Raw genomic sequence first — 17,616 nt, forward strand, 5'->3', positions numbered from 1 at the left:
AAACTGTAACACTCATCCATTACTGGTGGGAGTATAAAGTGATACATTTTACATTTAGAGCATGATATCAATCCACTAAAATTTTATTGTGGTGATGGTTACATAGCTCTGTAAATACCCCTTCAGTAAAGCTGTCAGAAAGAAAACCGTACTGCTAGACTAACTTCCAGTTTATTATACTGGAACAAGTCAGACGACACCAGGAGGAAGCAATCAGATAAACAATGTGAGACATTCTGTAAGACAACTGGCTTCCAATGTTATGAAAAAACCGAGTTATATTTCTACATACCAGAAATGACATTTCCAAAAAAGATATTTATAACGGTATCCAAATGTAGGATGTACCTAGGAATATATGTAACAAAAGATTTACAAGACCATCTTGGCGATTAATAAAATTTTATTAAGACATTAAAAGGACTTAGTGATATATCATGTTCATGGATTGAAAGGCCCACTGTGATATAAATTCTCCCAAAATAGCTTATAGATTCATTGCAACTCCAGTCAAATTTTCAATGTGTTTGGCATTTTTTAGTGAAACGTGATAAACTATTTCTAAAATATATAAAGAAGAGCAGAGAACCAAGAAGAGCCACAAGCTATTGATGAATAACAAGGATGTGAAAGGACTTTGATATATCAAAAGAATTTTTTGAAGATGATGGAGTAATGAAGAGGGTGTACATTAGCAGAGGGAAAAAAAAACAATATAATAAAGAGCTCATAAAAGATCTTTGCATATATGGACAATATACAACAGAAAAGGCACTTCAAAGCAATAGGACAAGGAAGTTTTTTTTTTTTTTTTCCAATAAACAGTGCTGGCACAACAGACTAGCCTTAAAGCAGCAAAAAAATTACCTCATACTATATGTTGAAGATTGTTCCAAGTGGGATGACACCAAAATGTGAGAGGCAAAACTACAAAGCATGTAACAAGAGAATATTAACTATATTTTTAACGTAATGATTTTAAAAAGTGAGCTAACCATAAAGGAAAACTATTGATATATTTGAAGATATTAAAATTAAAATGTTAATATATTTTATAAACACTGTGAAAAGACAAGCACAAAGTGGGAAAAGATTCTGCAACACAACTCTTAAAGGAGTAGTATCCAGAATATATAAAGAATCACCTGCAAATTAATGAGAAAAATGGTCAAACTTTAACATACTTCATTCACCAAAGATGAAATCCAAATGGCCAAAAAATATATGAAATGTGCTCAGCCTCATGAACACCTTTCATATTTTTTCCGTATAAGGAAAATGGTCATTTAAACGACAATGTGATACCATTATACATCTACCAGATTGGGGTGGCTGGGGGAAAGCCAGTACACCCTGGGAAGAATGTAAATCAGTACAAGAATCTTTGGGAAACAGTTGGCATGATCTAGGTTCCACTCTTATGTATATGTCCTTTTAAAGATGCAAACTCCAGAAGACATGTTCAAAATATCCATAGAAGCACTGTTTGAAATATCCCCAAAGTGGAAAAAATCCAGATTGTCCATCAAGAGTAAAATGAAAAAAGTATATGTAATACATTCATACAATGGAATAAACACACTATAGCTACATTCAGTGATAAGGATGAATCTCATAATGCTTAGCGAAAGAAACCAGTCTCAAAAGTGTACATATGATTCACATAAATTCCAAAAACAGAAACTAAATATGGTCTTTAGAGACATATACATGAATGGTAAAACTGTGAAGAAAAGCAAAGCGAAAAGTAGGGATGATGTTAAAGTGGACGGCAGGTTGTGTTAGGGAGGGACATATAGGGAGCTTCTGAGATGTTGGAGATGTTCTATTTCTTTACTCGGTAGTCATATGGTATGCACATTATGTTAAAAATATATATGTGTGTATATATCTGTTGTATACATGCATACATGTTTCACATACTTTGTCTATATTCCACAATAAGAAAATATACAAATGACCAGTAAATATGAAAAGACATTCAATCTCACTAGTAATTAGAAAAATAAAATAACCATGATCAGCTCTCATGATTTGCTGAAAAAGTAAAAGACTGATAATATCCCTCTTTGCTGAGGTTGCAGAGAAATAGGCATTCTCATATGCTGTCAACAGGAAAGTAAATTAATAATTCCTTTTTGAAGACCGATGTGGCAATATGTATAAAAACGTAAAGCTTGTCTTAAAAGTCTTCAATTCCAAGTATCTATCCTAATGAAATTCACATGCACTCAAGATACGTGTACGAAGATGTCTGCCATTCACTACAGCATTGTTTGCCGTAGTGAAAAAAATGAATAAATATCAAAAGGGGAGATTTATGAAAAGTATTATAACCCATAAAATGAAATACTATGCAGTCATTAAAAATAAAACTTTATAAACTGACATGGAAAGATATCCAAAACACAAGCAAGACACAGAATAACACACACACAGCATAATCCTGTTAAAATATAAATATGTACATATATTTATATAGAGTTATGAAAAACAGACTACAGATTCATGCTGTAACCTATTAGCAGTGATTACCTCTGGGCCAGGAAGTGGTGGAGGTAGAAGGAGGGTAAGCGGGACACTTTCCCATCTTACTCTAGATACATACATAGGATTCTTTAATAATCACATATCCATGGACTACTCATATATTCCTAACAAGTGGTAGTAGCAAAACAACTGTATTATTATTTGTTCCATTCCTATGAGATCAATCTAACACATTTGAAAATAACTTCTTTCAAAGCTAATTCTTTTGTTCCTGGAGGGCCTTCAAACAGCCTACAGTTGTGGTCACAGGGCTGTCAGCCATCAATCAAGGAGCCCTGTGCAGGATACTAAGTAACTTGGTCTGTCTCCAGGCTCGCCTCTTGAAAATATTTGCATACATTCTCATATTCCAGCTTACTGGCAGTAGCAATGTCTTCCAAGAGCACTTTGGTAAGGTAAATAAATTCTGATGATGCACATCAAATCACATCCATATCAAAGTATAGATGTGGCTGTCAAGATGTATGTTTAGATCCAAATTAGTAATCACGCCTTTGGTGAGTGACTTTTAGAACAGTTTGCATTTGGATTCCAAAGTAAGAACGTAGACCCCACTAAATCACCATATAGAGCCTTTCTTCTCTTTCTTCTTCCCTCCCTTCACTCTGCACTAGCCCTTTCTAAAACTAATTTTTCTATTTTCTATAAAGGTGGAAGAAAGGGCGAACCTGATCATGAGATTTTTGGAAACAGCAGTCAATCAGAACAAAAAGCATTATCAGTATATTTACAAAGAAAAATCAAACTACATGTACACATTTTGGTGTGCATTTTATTTTTGACTGGAATCATATCCATATGAAGGAAAACTGTGGAAGTATCCTTTACTCTTTTGAAAGCTTGGCCTTTGCCTTGCTGTGTCAAAGGAAAGCAAAACTAAGCCAGTAATGATGGAGATATCCCTGTTTCTATATGCACACTGACAGGAGAGGAGCTGCCTAGGAAATGCTTTTTGATTGATGAACAGAGGAGGGTCTACACACACATTAAAATACAAATGGAAACATATCAGCACACACAAGTCATTAGCCTGGTCCTCTGGCATCCACTGGCATGCATCTTTCCAAAGTACCACTTATTCAATGGTATCAGCAATATGTCTCATTATGCCTTTTATCAGCAAATACCTTTTTATTCCAGAATGGAAAACAAACTAGGAATTAAATACATCCAATATTGATGCTTTATTTCCATAAGTCACCAATAAGAGAATGAATTTAATTTTAATACATTTATTTTTGTGTGATTCTTAATAAAACACTTTCAAAACATTCTGTACATTTCAAGCCACTCAGAACCGCATTACATTTCTACAAATGTGATTTGTTGGGATGAGGTGCCAAGATGTCTCTGTACAAAGATGTACAATATGTACAATCACTGTAAGTGCAAGCTGTGCAAAGCAGAGTCGAGAACACTAATTCATGCCAAGGCTTACGAAAACATTTCAACACATAAGACTAAAGCTTGAAACAGCATTGTGGTTTTTTCCCTGGGCAAATGATTATTTTATAAACAAGTATATGTATATGTCATATAGAAAGAATAGTTTGACTCCTCAGCTCAGTCAGCACCATGCAGCTGACTGGATACATTACAGGGCTGCTCTCCTAGGCCTCTTTCTTCAAGGTGCCATTTTGCCACACTCAACAGTTGTCTCATCACTGAGTGGCTGCCACTGCTGCCTTTGGCTGAACCACAGCAACACTAGGAGACTTAAATTTGGGGAGATAAAGGCCAAATTTGTTTTCGATGCCTGCAAACGTGGCTGTGGCGAGTCTGTATCCACCGATGTGATCAGGGTTGGCAGGAGGAAGGTCTGCAATGCGTGACTTAGGTGTTGGTTCTGAACCAGCGGGTTTGCTGTTGACAGAAAAAAAGCCAACGGTTAGCATGCTGAAGGTGGATGAGGGCAGCTTACCGCTGGACATTTTCGGTCTGACCCATGTGCCACAAAGAAGAGTGTTTGTCTCAACTATTTCCATGGCACCTGTGCTGCATGACTAGAAACAACAGTCATGATTTATGGCTGCTTTGACAGCAACTTATCTACATATCTGATTTACAAGAGAAATGGCCTTATTTCCAATGCTTGTATACATATATAAACAGATCCATAGGAAAAAAGTCAGAAGAAAAGACATTCAAATATGAAGATTCTCTGGGAAGTAGGATTATGGATGATTTTTTTCTTTTTTCTTTTTGTAAAGATGGGGTCTTGCTATGTTGCCAAAGCTGGTTTCGAACTTCTGGTCTAAGCGATCCTTCTGCCTTGGCCTCCCAGAGCACTGGGAGGTGTGAGCCACCACACCCAGGCTGGTTTTTTTCTTTTATGCTTTATGGTTTTCCAAATTTTCTGCACTTAGCATATATGAAAGTAATTTTTAAAGTATATATTTTTCTTTTGACATAACTTTAGAAGTTAACTTTTTACGTAGTAGACTCATAAAGATTATCAATTAAATTATTTAAAGAGAAATAGGCAGGGCACGGTGGCTCACGCCTATAATCTCAGCACTTTGGGAGGCCAAGGCAGGTGGATCACGAGGTCAGGAGATAGAAGCTATCCTGGCTAACACGGTGAAACTGTGTCTACTAAAAATATTAAAAAAAAAATCAGCTGGGCGCAGTGGCATGTGCCTATAGTCCCAGCTACTCGGGAGGCTGAGGCAGGAGAATCACTTGAACCTGGGAGGTGGAGGGTGCAGTGAGCCGAGATCGCACCACTGCACTCCAGCCTGGGCGACAGAGCGAGACTCTGTCAGAAAAAAAAAAAGAGAGAGAGAGAGAGAAATAAATAGCTTTAGTTCTTTTACAGAAGTTGAAAGCATGGAAAAGCCTGAAGCTTCACATTTCTACAATGCAACTGTAAGACTACTGTTCTCACTTTTTTTGTATAGGTCCCTCCACTTGATCCAACAGCTGATTCCATATATGGCCTTTGGGCACAGAGGAGTTCACAGGCTTCTGATGTGAGGACTCAGGAATGGTACTTGGTCTTCTGCTAAAAAGCTAATAACTGCTTGCTTTGGGTACAACTTCCCCACCCAGAAAATTCAACTAATAAGTCCTCTTCTCAGTGCAAGCTTCAAATGATAAACTTTTAGAAGCCCAATTTCTGGCCTACAGCTCACTAGTGATTATATCCATGGGCAAAATCTCTCTTCAAGCCTATTGGTTTTTCCAGTAAATTAGCTTCAAGAACATCTACACCTAACTAATAATAAATTGTGGTGAATAATGAAGTATCAGAGATGCAAAAAGGCTTGGGACTTTGAAAGAAAATGCACAAAAGTGTTACTGGTATACATTTACATTACTTCTGTGAAAGGGCCATATAATAAAATCCACATAATGAGAACACCATGAAGTTCAGTATTTGCTTACGTGAAAAAAGACAATTATTTACACAGCATTTTAATCTGCTGCCTCCTGGCTAGGCACAGTAGCTCATGCCTATAATCCCAGCACTTTGGGAGGCCAAGGCTGGTGGAGTTCGAAACCAGCCTGGACAACACCGCAAGATCCCATCTCTATAAAAAAGTACAAAAATTAGCTGGGTGTGGTGGCACGCCTCTGTGATCCCAGCTACTCGGGAGGCTGAGGTGGGAGGATCACTTGAGCCCGGGAGGTTGAGGCTACAGTGAGCCAACATCATGCCATTGCACTCCAGCCTGGGCAACAGAGGATATCCTGTCTTTTAAAAAAAATTTGCTGCTTCCCTAAAATCCCCCAATAGCTTATTAAAGGTTCTGTCTTATCAGTTTTCTAAGAGTTGCAACAATGCCTTTGTAGACAGAGCAAACATTTGTTTTGGTTTTAGTGATTTCTTTGTAAAGGAGTTGAGCAGCTGACTTACAGGCCTCCAAAATCAATGTAAAACCACCGCTGGAGAAGTTCATAAGTGACCAAGGTAACACCAAACTGGGGAGAGGATCGAAACACTCGAGCTGAAAAACAGAAGCAGGGGCAGGGGAGACTTAAAGCCAGAACAAATGTGGTAAAGACAGCCACTGAGTCACAGGGGAGGATGCTAGAGCCAGCCAGCTCTTCTGTATGGCTCCAGCCCCTGCCTACCTGCAGTCCCTTTCCAAAATGCTGAGGGCCCTTCTTCCCGGAGAATCTTCCTGAAGCAGTCGATGACACCACTGTATGTCGTCTGGCCAGCACGGGCAGCCACCTGCAGTCTTGTCTTAATGACATCAGCAGGGGTCACCAGAGATGCAGCTGGGACACCTTTCAGAAGAAAACTACATTTATCTAGAGTACCTTATAAAAGATAGGAATACTACTAACATCTACTATAGAGTCTGCAACTTCAATCACTTGAGCGGAACTCAAAACTCTTTAAATAGATGTCTGGCCACTAATGGGAAAAGGACATAGAAGCCTATTAGCTGTTTCAATGTGATCAGTGGAAAATTATTTTTTTTTCCGAATTAAAAAAAAATCACTCTACATTGCACGATCCCAAATAACTGTGAAACGAAAAAAAAAGTAGCAATATTAATAAGGCAATTCCCGTGTTCTCTTTCAGTTTCAATTATTTTACCTCCTTTTTTTCTTAAATAAGATACAAGTATTTTTTATGTATAAAAAAAGGATAATGTCATTTTAGTGAGTCACTAAATGTATCTGACACCAAACTACTGTTTTTCCTGATTCTTGTCAACTGTAGTGTGGGAGGTGAGTATCAATACTCATAATCGCTCGCTTGTTTGAAGGGCTACCTGAGAGTTAACTGTGACTCCTTTCAGACATGCTTACATGACAAAAGTCATTACAACTGGAGCGAGAGGTGGCCAGACAGCCAGTTAAGAAACAATAGGGGAGCTGGTCAGGGAAAGGCCCCTGTGCCCAAGCTCCCTGGGGTCATGTTGAGATTGATCAGCATCAGGACACAGAAGACGGATTTCACAACCACACCTTTTACTTATAAAATAAAACGGAGAGCAAAGGAGCAACATAATCTTCCCCAGGGGAAAGAAATTCGATTTGGCCTGAATATCATTGTATCCTCACTAGGCAGATGGAGCTGGCAGCCTTGTAGGGGGTTCTGCTAGAGAAGAATGCAAATACCTCCCCTTGGCATGGCCTTGCACCCTATTCAGATGAAACTAGGTAAACTGCCTGCCTTTGGAGGCAGACTTTTGAATGTTCTCAGTTCCTGCTAGCAAATCTTGACTGGTAAAAATTAGAAAAAATAATTTCATTCTGAAAACTGACATCAAATGTCTATGGGGAAAAAGTTGCTGCTGACAGTTCCATGGAAATATTTAGTTGGTTCAGTCAACCACTGGCAAATGCCTGTCCACAATTAGACTCTTCTTCCCTGGCTGTTTTTCGTTGTTGATTGGGAAGCACAAGGAAAAGCCTGGAAGGCAAATGTTGCCCCCATTTAAAAGTAGGAGACTGGGCCAAGTGTGGTGGTTCACACTTGTAATCCCAGCACTTTGGAAGGCCAAGATGGGTGGATCACCTGAGGTCAGGAGTTTGAAACCTCACATGTACAGCCTGACTCTTTTTTTTTTTTTTGAGACGGAGTCTCACTCTGTCGCCCAGGCTGGAGTGCAGTGGCACGATCTTGGCTCACTGCAAGCTCTGCCTCCCAGGTTCACGCCATTCTCCTGCCTCGCCTCCCGAGTAGCTGGGACTACAGGCACCTGCCACCACACCCGGCTAATGTTTTGCATTTTTAGTAGAGATGGGGCTTCACTGTGTTAGCCAGGATGGTCTCAATCTCCTGACCTCGTGATCTGCCCACCTCGGCCTCCCAAAGTGCAGGGATTATAGGCATGAGCCACCGCGCCTGGCCTCAGTCTGACTGTTGAGTTAGGAAGGAGCTGACTTGGAAAAGGAGAGAACCAGATGTCCTTGGCTGCACCAACACTCCGAAAAGACAAAGGAAGGAAGGGGTGCATGTTTGCTCTCTATACAACCAGTAATGAACCATTACAGAGCTCAGTGTGGCTCTGACCAGCTGTGCTGGCCAACATGGTGAAACCCTGTCTTTATCTAAAATACAAAAATTAGCCAGGCATGGTGGTACACGCCTGTAGTCCCAACTACTTGGGAGGCTAACGCAGGAGAATCGCTTGAACCCGGGAGGCAGAGGTTGCAGTGAGCCAAAATTGTACCACTGCACTCCAGCCTGAGTGACAGAGCAAGACTCCGTCTCACCAAAAAAAAAAAAAAAAAAAAAAAAAAAAGGTGGGAGACTGGTAAGTACCAGAAAGGGGCTGCTACACACAACTCACTGCCAAAACTGAGCGGGTAACTTTACTGGCTTTTAAACGCAAAACTTACTGAAATTACCACCGCTAGGGGAGAAAGGACTTGCTGGGCCCCAAGTAAGGGCGGTAAGGTCCCTGGGGCCGTTTCTTAATGATCACAAGTCACCCCTGTCTTCACAAGCAAGAACAATGTGGTCCATCCCAACACTCTCGGGCCCAAGGGCTCCTGCCACACACCAAGCACAGCACACTCCAGGAGCTGCTCAGGTTGCCGCGATGTTTAGCCAGAGCCTCCAGAGGAGAATGAGCCCAGCAATGAAGAGCCACACAGTGAACATAAGCCTGGCTGGTCACAGCCACACTGAGCTCTGCAATGGTTCATTACTGGTTGTATAGAGAGCAAACATGCACCCCTTCCTTCCTTTGTCTTTTCAGAGTGTTGGTGCAGCCAAGGACACCTGGTTCTCTCCTTCTATTCCAAGTCAGCTCCTTCCTAACTCAAGAGTCAGGCTGTACCTGTGAGGTCAGAAGGAAGCATCTTAGTACGTCCCTGCTCTTACAAGGCTCCTCTTTCAAATGGAATCTCTTCTGTGCCTAATTTGGTATCTTAGATGAGATGAAGGTTTTCCTTCATGTTATTGACATTTATTGAGCACCTATTACTACTACACTGGCCACACAGGAAAGGCAAGGATGAAGAGAATGAAACTCTTGCCCTCAAGAAGCTATTAGCCTAGTACAGAGGATAACACTTATGCAAATAACTATTAATAAAAGACAAACTGTTTTTGTTTTTTTTTTTTTTGTTTCTTTGTTTTTTTGTTTTTTTGAGACAAGCTCTCACTCTGTCACCCAGGCTGGAGTACAGTGGTATCATCTCGGCTCACCGCAGCCTTGACCTCCCAGGCTCAGGTGATCCTCCCACCTCAGCCTCCCGGGTAGCTGGGACTACAGGCACGCACCACTATACCTGGCTAATGACAAAGTGTTAAGGGTTAGAAAAAGTACAAAAATTGAGTTCAAGGTGGTTTGCTGAGGGGTACTGCTTACTTTGGTCTAATGAGGGCAATGGTAGGAAAAAGAGGGACACTTTCACGACAAAAGCTCAATTTTGGGCCAAACCATGTAGATTCCAATATACAGAGAAAGTAAGAGCATGCTAGATCTGTGCATAAGCATGAGATACAGCAAAGCAACTGATTTGAAGAAAAACTTTCCCACCTTAATGCTTAGCTTGGCTGTACTCAGGGTTTCAGGGGCACAGGAGACTAAGAAACATGTTAATGATGAAAGCCCAATTTAGATGGGCAGATCTAATTTGGCTCTGAGTTGCTAAGCTGTATTAAGCTGTTTATCCACATTATGCAAATGTAATTAACTCTCATCAGAATTACAGCACATCCCACAAAGGAGAAAAAGTGATATTTAAACTAAGTCAGGTACAAACAATAATCCTTCCAGAAATAAAAGGGGAAAGTACATAGAGATTCTGTACTTTTTAAATAATGGGAAAATTCTTGCAGTTAAAAAAAAAAAAATTCGTAGTTACCTGCCATAGCTCCAGCTGCAAGAAGATTTAAACCTCCCACATGTCCATTTTCATCAGCCAGAAGTAGTTTGCAATGAGCATAAACAGGAAAATAGATTGCAGAGAAGGGAATGTCTCGGAGGAAACACGCTTTGGCACCCTGTCACACAGTGAGGAAATAGTGCAAAACAGTGTGAAACTGAGTATGAATGCCCAAATGGGATCCATGTGACATTTTTCAGTGACAAGCCTGAGGTGTCCCTCAAACAGCATTAGAACTGATGTGCAAGGGAAATGGGGGAGGCGGGAGATGAGTGGGGAATAGGGAAATCCGTATATCTCAAAGCTTGTGAAAGCATGGTGAATCCTGCAGTCCTAGAGTTAACAACTGGGTAATGATACTATCTGAAAACTAAGAACTTTCTGGCATTTTTAATACAGATTCAGGGTTTTTTAAATTAATTAATCTCTTACTATGGTAAAAACACACAAGATCTACCCTCTTAAATTTTTACATCAGGTGAGAGTCCCCGCAGTGCCAGGTAAAAAGCTAGCAGCAGTGGTGAAGGAAGGTAACTACTCTAGAGCAGGGGGAAAAGAAACCCAAATCTTCCCTCCTCATTCCCCATGTCCTAAATATCAGACAAAATATTTTAGCAGCAGATTTCCACAGGAGTAGAAAATCATTACCCAGGGGCAGCTTGTCCCCATGACTGAGGTCTCAAAGAACACCTCTCTCAGCTCTGTCAGAAGCCCACACCATTCCACTACCTAGCTAGCCAAACACTCCACCTTGGCGCTTATTTTTTTAATGACTCTGTTTTATTCTTCTTCTTTTTTTTTTTCTGAGACAGGGTCTCACTATGTTGCCCAGGCTGGAGTGTAGTGGCGCGATCACAGCTTGCTGTAGCCTTGACCTTCTGGGCTCAAGTGATCCTCCCACCTCAGCCTCCTGAGTAGCTGGGATGACAGGTGTACACCACTGTGCCAGCTAATTTTTTTTTTTTTAAAGTAGAGACAAGGTCTAGACATTTTGCCCTGGCTGGTTGAACTCCTGGGCTCAAGCAATCCCCCTGCCTCGGCCTCCCAAAGTGCTGGGAGTGCAAGTGTGAGCCAGTGCTCCCAGCCCTGGTTTTTTTTCAAAAAGACAAACTCAAACATTGAAAAAAGAAAAAAATCCACGGACTCACTAAAGGATAATACAGAGAGAAGCAATATTAATAAATTCATCTCTCAAAGGGAATTCAAAAAGGATGGAAATTGGGAGTGGGGAGGAGGAAGCAAAAATGTGTACGAAACTCTCTTGAGACAGGCATCATTGTTTGCTGGTCTCCAGAGAACCCTGTAGCTGTGTGATTCCAATCTAGAGAATTTCTAATTTCTAATTTGCAGTTACAGAAACAAATTTACACATTTCTGCAGTGATGGATCTATATCAGATGCTGTGGAAACACAGTTGTCTATGGTGGCTAAATTTACGTATTCCCCTTACACGAGGCAAAGGAATGGAAAGAAATACTCTTCCTTGTTTAAGAAAAATAATAGCTTCTGCTCCATTACATCTGATCTGTAATGATGGGAGTAAGTATGCCCGCAGGGAAGGAATCTGTTGACTGGCATTTTGTTAAAGTACAGTACACTCTGTTGTTGTTGGTTTTTTTTTTTTTTTTTTTTCCTAAATGGAATTCATTATTGACAAATCCTACCACTTAACTTCTTAAAGACCTGAATCCTACCAAACTCTACTACTGTTTTACTGTGGTCAAATTATTAAGACAAAGAAAAGCTCCCACTGGGAAGTTAATAGAGATAACTCAGACTGAAAATAAACATAAGACTATTTTGAAGCCCTAAACCAGCCCAAAGAGAGCACCAAGGAAAGTCTTCCCAAACCCCCCAGCAAATGAAAGGCTGTGAGCCTGAGGCCAGTAGGTCTGCGGTACTGGCCTCCTTGCTGACAGTTTCACAAAAGCCTGAAGATGACAACAGGAGAGGTTGCATATGTATTCCACAGCCTCTCATACAAGTGTCCTGATTCTTTTCTTTTTTTTGATTTTCTACTCCACAGACCACCCTGCTAGACAACATTGCTTTTCAAGTTGGAGGGAAGAAGTCTGGTTTCCACATTCTTTCACATTTTATTGAGTACATTATAACCTAAACCTACCCACCTTATACAGACCAAAAATTCCCAAGTCCCGGAGTACATTCAGGGCGCTGACTCTGGGTCCCGTGGTGATCTCTCCAGCTACTTGCAGACGAATCTTCACTATCTCCAATGGGTTGGTAAAAATGACCTGAGAGCCTCCAGCCTGTAGGCAAGGGAGAAGAGACAGGCAGATTCCACATCAGAGCCCGACTGGCAGCGTAAAAAAGGAAAATCCAGCAAAGCCTCCACGTCTTGCTATCTTGAAAAGAAGAAGGTAAAACCTCCTTCCTCATGGGGGAATGACAGTTTGACACTTAGGCCCACCCTGGAGAGGTTCAGAGGGATGGTCTCAAACTCTGTCTCAGATCAATCTACCCCTGGGTTTGTTTCTAGCTGAAATGTCAAGACTATTTCTCAGACCAGTGTTTCCAGGATCACCCCAGCCATATTCCAAATAACAAAACTAATAAACCCATTTGGAAAAAAAAGTAGAGACAGATGTGGCAGCAAGGTACTCAATGAAAGAAAAAGAGATAGTAGAAGACTGTCATATTTTACAAGCCAGAGCTAAAATTCAGAGCTACAATTATTTTTTTCCTCTTTGTGGTAAGCATTCTTGGCAGCAAACCCACTTGCTTCTGCTTCCTTGGATTGTAGAGCAATTAAAACTACTTTGGTGCCTTAAGTCAAAAGGGGAAAAGTCTCCTCCAGTTCAAATTCTAAAATGTATTATCCTAAGCAAAATTCGGATACAGGTACATGGCTACACCCACACAAAAGGGAAGAATTTAGAAAGATAAATTTCAGTATCATTTCAAGACAAAACCAGAAAAACTCTTCAAGGCAAAGCTGAGAAATGGAACATCTAGTTACCATGAGTACAACACCCTCAAGATCAAAGCCACATTCCATATTCCTGTGGTGAGTGACAGAGATTTGAATTTGGATAATGAGAGTATATTTGCATCTGAAATCTGTTAACTAGTAGAGAAAAAAAAAAGTTTAACAAAAACTTCTACCAACTTCTTTTTTTTTGGTTTCTGTAAGACAAGAAAGAAAAAAATGTGTGTGACCATGGATATATAAAAATAAATAAAATATATATCTCCTTTCATGAAATGAAAAATCCCATTTGTACATCTTCAACTGTAGCTGTTTATATTATGTAATTATAACCATATTCATATAATATTCATAATGATATTCATATCATCATAATCATTGTATATAATCACATGTGAAATATGAAATCTGGGACACTGTAATTCCACAGGTAAAGATTACAAACAATACCAAAAATTCACATGCAGCTTTCAATGGTACTTCAGTGCTCAACCTTTGCCCACATTCCTGCTCGTTTATCTAAAACCCAAAGCCCTCCCAGACCCGCTTCCAAGGGGCAGCAACATGGCTCAGTCCATTTTCCTAATTGCCTTGGGACTATAAATCCCCCAACTACCCCTATTCCAATCCTGACTCCTTAACTCCTTTCAATATTCAAAATTGCCAGCAATGATACTAAATGCCTTCCCTCTTCATGGACAGCTTATTGTTCTGGATTCCCTAGGGCCTCAATCCCCTTTTTGTCCTTCAAGCAGGGAGGTGCAGCAATTTGCTGTCTCTCTCTCACGGTTTCCTCTAACTCCTCAACTCAACACAATCCAGACCACTGGCGCACAGGTCCCCCAACTATGTACTGACCCAATTTTACATGTTGATTTGCCTGCGTTTCTCTCTCTTTTAATCTGTTGCACTGCAGGCAGAAAGAAGCACTTTAATGTTTCAATCTAAGCAAACAATACTTTCAAAAGGATTGCTGGGTGAAAAATTATGTTAAAATAATAATCCAACTAATTGCTCCTGTAGCTAGTATTAAAGACCAAATCAATTGAAAAAGTTCACTACTTCCCTGAAATCTCTTGTTTAAATAATGGTTGCAAAGACTATCTTTTGGAAAATGTGCTTTATGTTTTAACTAAAGCAGGTTTAAAAATTAATAGAACTGAAAATTTTTATTCTAATTCCCCCAAATTTGCCACTACCAGACAGTGTCAGTCCCTGGGTGCCAAATGTTAAATGTGGACATTATGTTTAAATAAATACAAAGGTCTTTCATGTTTGTAATCATTAGTAAATTATAACATCCTGCTGGGCAGAAGTACTCCAATCCATGTCCCCCACCCGCACCTCACAGCTGCCTCCTCCCCTTCCTTCTCTCATGCACCCTTTTAGAAATAACTGCCAATTGATTGAGATTTATACTCCTTTAACAATGCTTCAAATTTTTTGAAGTATACAAGTAACAGGCTTTCTACTGAAACTACAAAAATGGTACAATAAAGAGAAATAATTGATGTTTTATTTGTTTGTGAGACAGGGTCTCACTCTGTCACCCAGGCTGGAGTGCAGTGGCAGGATCAGCTCACTGCAACCTCAACCTCCCCGGGTTCAGGCGATCCTCTCACCTCAGCTTCCCAAGTAGCTGGGACTACAAGCGTGCACCACCACGCCCAGCTAATTTTTGTATTTTTTGTAGAGATGGGGGTCTTACCATGTTGCCCAAGCTGATCTCGAACTCCTAGGCTCAAGCGATCCACTCGCCTTGGCCTTCCAAAGTGCTAAGATTACAGGCGTGAGCCACTGCACCCAGGTGGGACTACATTTTAAAAATACATACACCTTAATTGCTGTATGATTTGAAGATTAGTTACCTAGCACACATACCAAATCCCAACAATGCACAGGACATAACCACAAAACTCAATTGATGTGCATTTATAAACACATTTAATCTGGCAAGTAAGAGTGCAAACAATCAATGACACTATAGCAAGGCACACATCTATAAGTTTGTTTCATGCCTATGTTTGAAGGAGGAACACTTCTGACAATTACATCATTTGTATATGCTTTAAAAACTAACATACACGCCAAGTGCAATGACACATGCCTGTAGTCCCAGCTGCTCAAGAGACTGAAGCAGGAGAATTATTTGAGCCCAGGAGTTCAAGGCCAGCCTGGGCAATGGAGTAAGACCCCTACCTCTTAAATTTTTTTAGTAATTAGTATACATTTTTAAAACCTCATGATAGGCCTAGGAACATAAGGCAAATACTTTCCAGAAACGCTGAATAATTTTAGCAAAGATAAAGACTGCAAAAACCGCAGTTACTTTTGTACCAACATAATAGTTTGTCTAAAACTCTGGATGTTTATAATGCTTAGAGGGAAACATACATGGCAAATATGCACTGTTCTTTTTCAAATTCTGAGGTTAATCACTCCGTCTCTCTCTCTCCTACATATTAAATTGGGGATAGGGAAGGGGGAGTAAAATCTGAGATTCGTTCAATTATACTGGTAAGAAATCAAGCAACACAGAATGAGGGACTATGTTATCAAACTATTGAACTGGGTGTTTCCTCTCTGAGAAACAAATACAGAGAAATAGAATATTTCTTCCAAGACTCTATTGATTATAAATGATATCATTAATAACAGCTTTCCAAAGGGGAAAACCACTGCTTGCAGTAAATATAATCTTTAATATATAGAATTCCATAAATACAGTAACTTTTCAATAAAAAATAGTACCTGTATTTCTACAAATATGCTAACATTTGCTATTTTTAATAGCAAAATTGAACAGGAAGAAATTCAAATTCCCAATAAAACTGCCAAGTAGATACAATTTTATGCTGTTAATTGGGCAATATGATTTGATAATAAAATCATGCCAAATGACAAAAACAGAACATAAGATATTAGGTACACATTTGATCATAAATATGTCAAAATTTACCTAAGTTTCTCAAAATCAAAGTGGCTTAAAGATTAAAACATTGATTGCCTCCTGGATAAAGAAACTGAATAGCTGGGAGAAATAATTTTCATAGCATACTCTATTGTACCTTTTAAATTTCAAAACATATGAATGTATTAACTACTCAACAACAACAAGAAACAGACCTGGTCTTAGAAACAATGGCTTCTTTATAGACTAAGTCTTCTCTCACATATTCTTCTTCATGGTAAATTTGGTAATTTGGCAAATATATTTTTTAAACTAGTTGGCATTAGTTACTGTGGACCTAAGGTTTTTTAAAAAGCTTATTATATATGAACATCAAAAAACCTAACCAAATATAGCTAGTGATCTGAAATAATCAACACTAAGATATATAAAATTTTAAATTAAACCACAATGATACACAGCTACATAAATTTAAATGGACATTGCTAAATTTGACATCCTGTTGCTTCTTTTATAAATGCTTATATTAGATAACATACCATTCAATACCATACCTTTGCTGAATTTTTTTCACTCATGAAATCACCAAAATTAGCTTCTAATTCTCTAATTGCTTAAATTTCCCTCATCAAATTTGCAGCTTATTTTTTAAAAGATACAAGCATTAATATTAAAACAGACTTAGATGCCTTCTACTTTTCAGTATTCTGTTGTCATTTCTTTGTTCTAGAACTGAGTTTAAAAGATACATAAAAGGGAACAAATCTCATTTTGAATGAGGGTTACCCATATATAACAGAAATGGAAAGAATAAAAAACTTCCATTTAATCTTATATGATTTTTTTAATGAGAAAATCAACTAAAGCTGACAGCAAAAGTTAGTGGGGAAAAGGATGTAATTTTGAGATGTCACCATGCTTCCACAGTGCCTAAGGCCGAGGGGCTATACACAGGATTAGGCCTATTCAACCTTCTGCCCTCTCAATCCTATCCCCGGGGCAAGTTTCACAAAGAGGTTGGAGACTGGGCCCTGTTTGTGCCAAGTCCTTTGTTTATTTCCTTCTTTGATCTGTTGTCTCCTATAGATTGAAATGATTTCCCTCCAACCACAAAATATCCAATCTAAGTAACTCATTATAAAGTCTTCCCTTTTAGAGACTGATGAAAATCTAACTTCAGTTTATTTAAGGTCACATCAACTCCAGATGAACACCATATGTGCACATAAAATAACCAGATAAACAATAAAAGTCACAGAACTAGGTGTCACTAGGACTGACTCAAGAGGAACAGGAACAGACAGTGAGTCAGCCTTGCACACCACCAACCATTCATATTTTTCTAAAGCAATAGGAAATGCTATGGCTCTTTCTAAAATAGGATAGTGATAGCTTAAAAGAA

General features: G+C 39.3%; 1 protein-coding gene across 5 annotated transcripts in view; it reads right to left on the reverse strand.

Annotated features, from left to right (window-relative positions):
• Positions 1–2,371: 2,371 nt before the first annotated feature.
• Positions 2,372–17,616, reverse strand: part of SLC25A12 (solute carrier family 25 member 12) — a 130,093-nt gene continuing 114,848 nt past the window's right edge. For 4 of the 5 annotated variants that reach the window (XM_077956124.1, XM_028830394.2, XM_077956125.1 and 1 more), the window contains 5 exons: positions 12,483–12,623; positions 10,333–10,471; positions 6,628–6,786; positions 6,410–6,500; positions 3,303–4,413 (listed from right to left, as the gene is read on the reverse strand). In XM_077956124.1, the coding sequence (XP_077812250.1) occupies positions 4,212–4,413; positions 6,410–6,500; positions 6,628–6,786; positions 10,333–10,471; positions 12,483–12,623 (732 nt within the window). In that variant the 3' untranslated portion in view covers positions 3,303–4,211. 5 annotated transcript variants of the gene reach the window in all.

Source organism: Macaca mulatta, chromosome 12 (genome assembly GCF_049350105.2).
Source record: "Macaca mulatta isolate MMU2019108-1 chromosome 12, T2T-MMU8v2.0, whole genome shotgun sequence".
Classification (NCBI taxonomy): Eukaryota; Metazoa; Chordata; class Mammalia; order Primates; family Cercopithecidae; genus Macaca; species Macaca mulatta.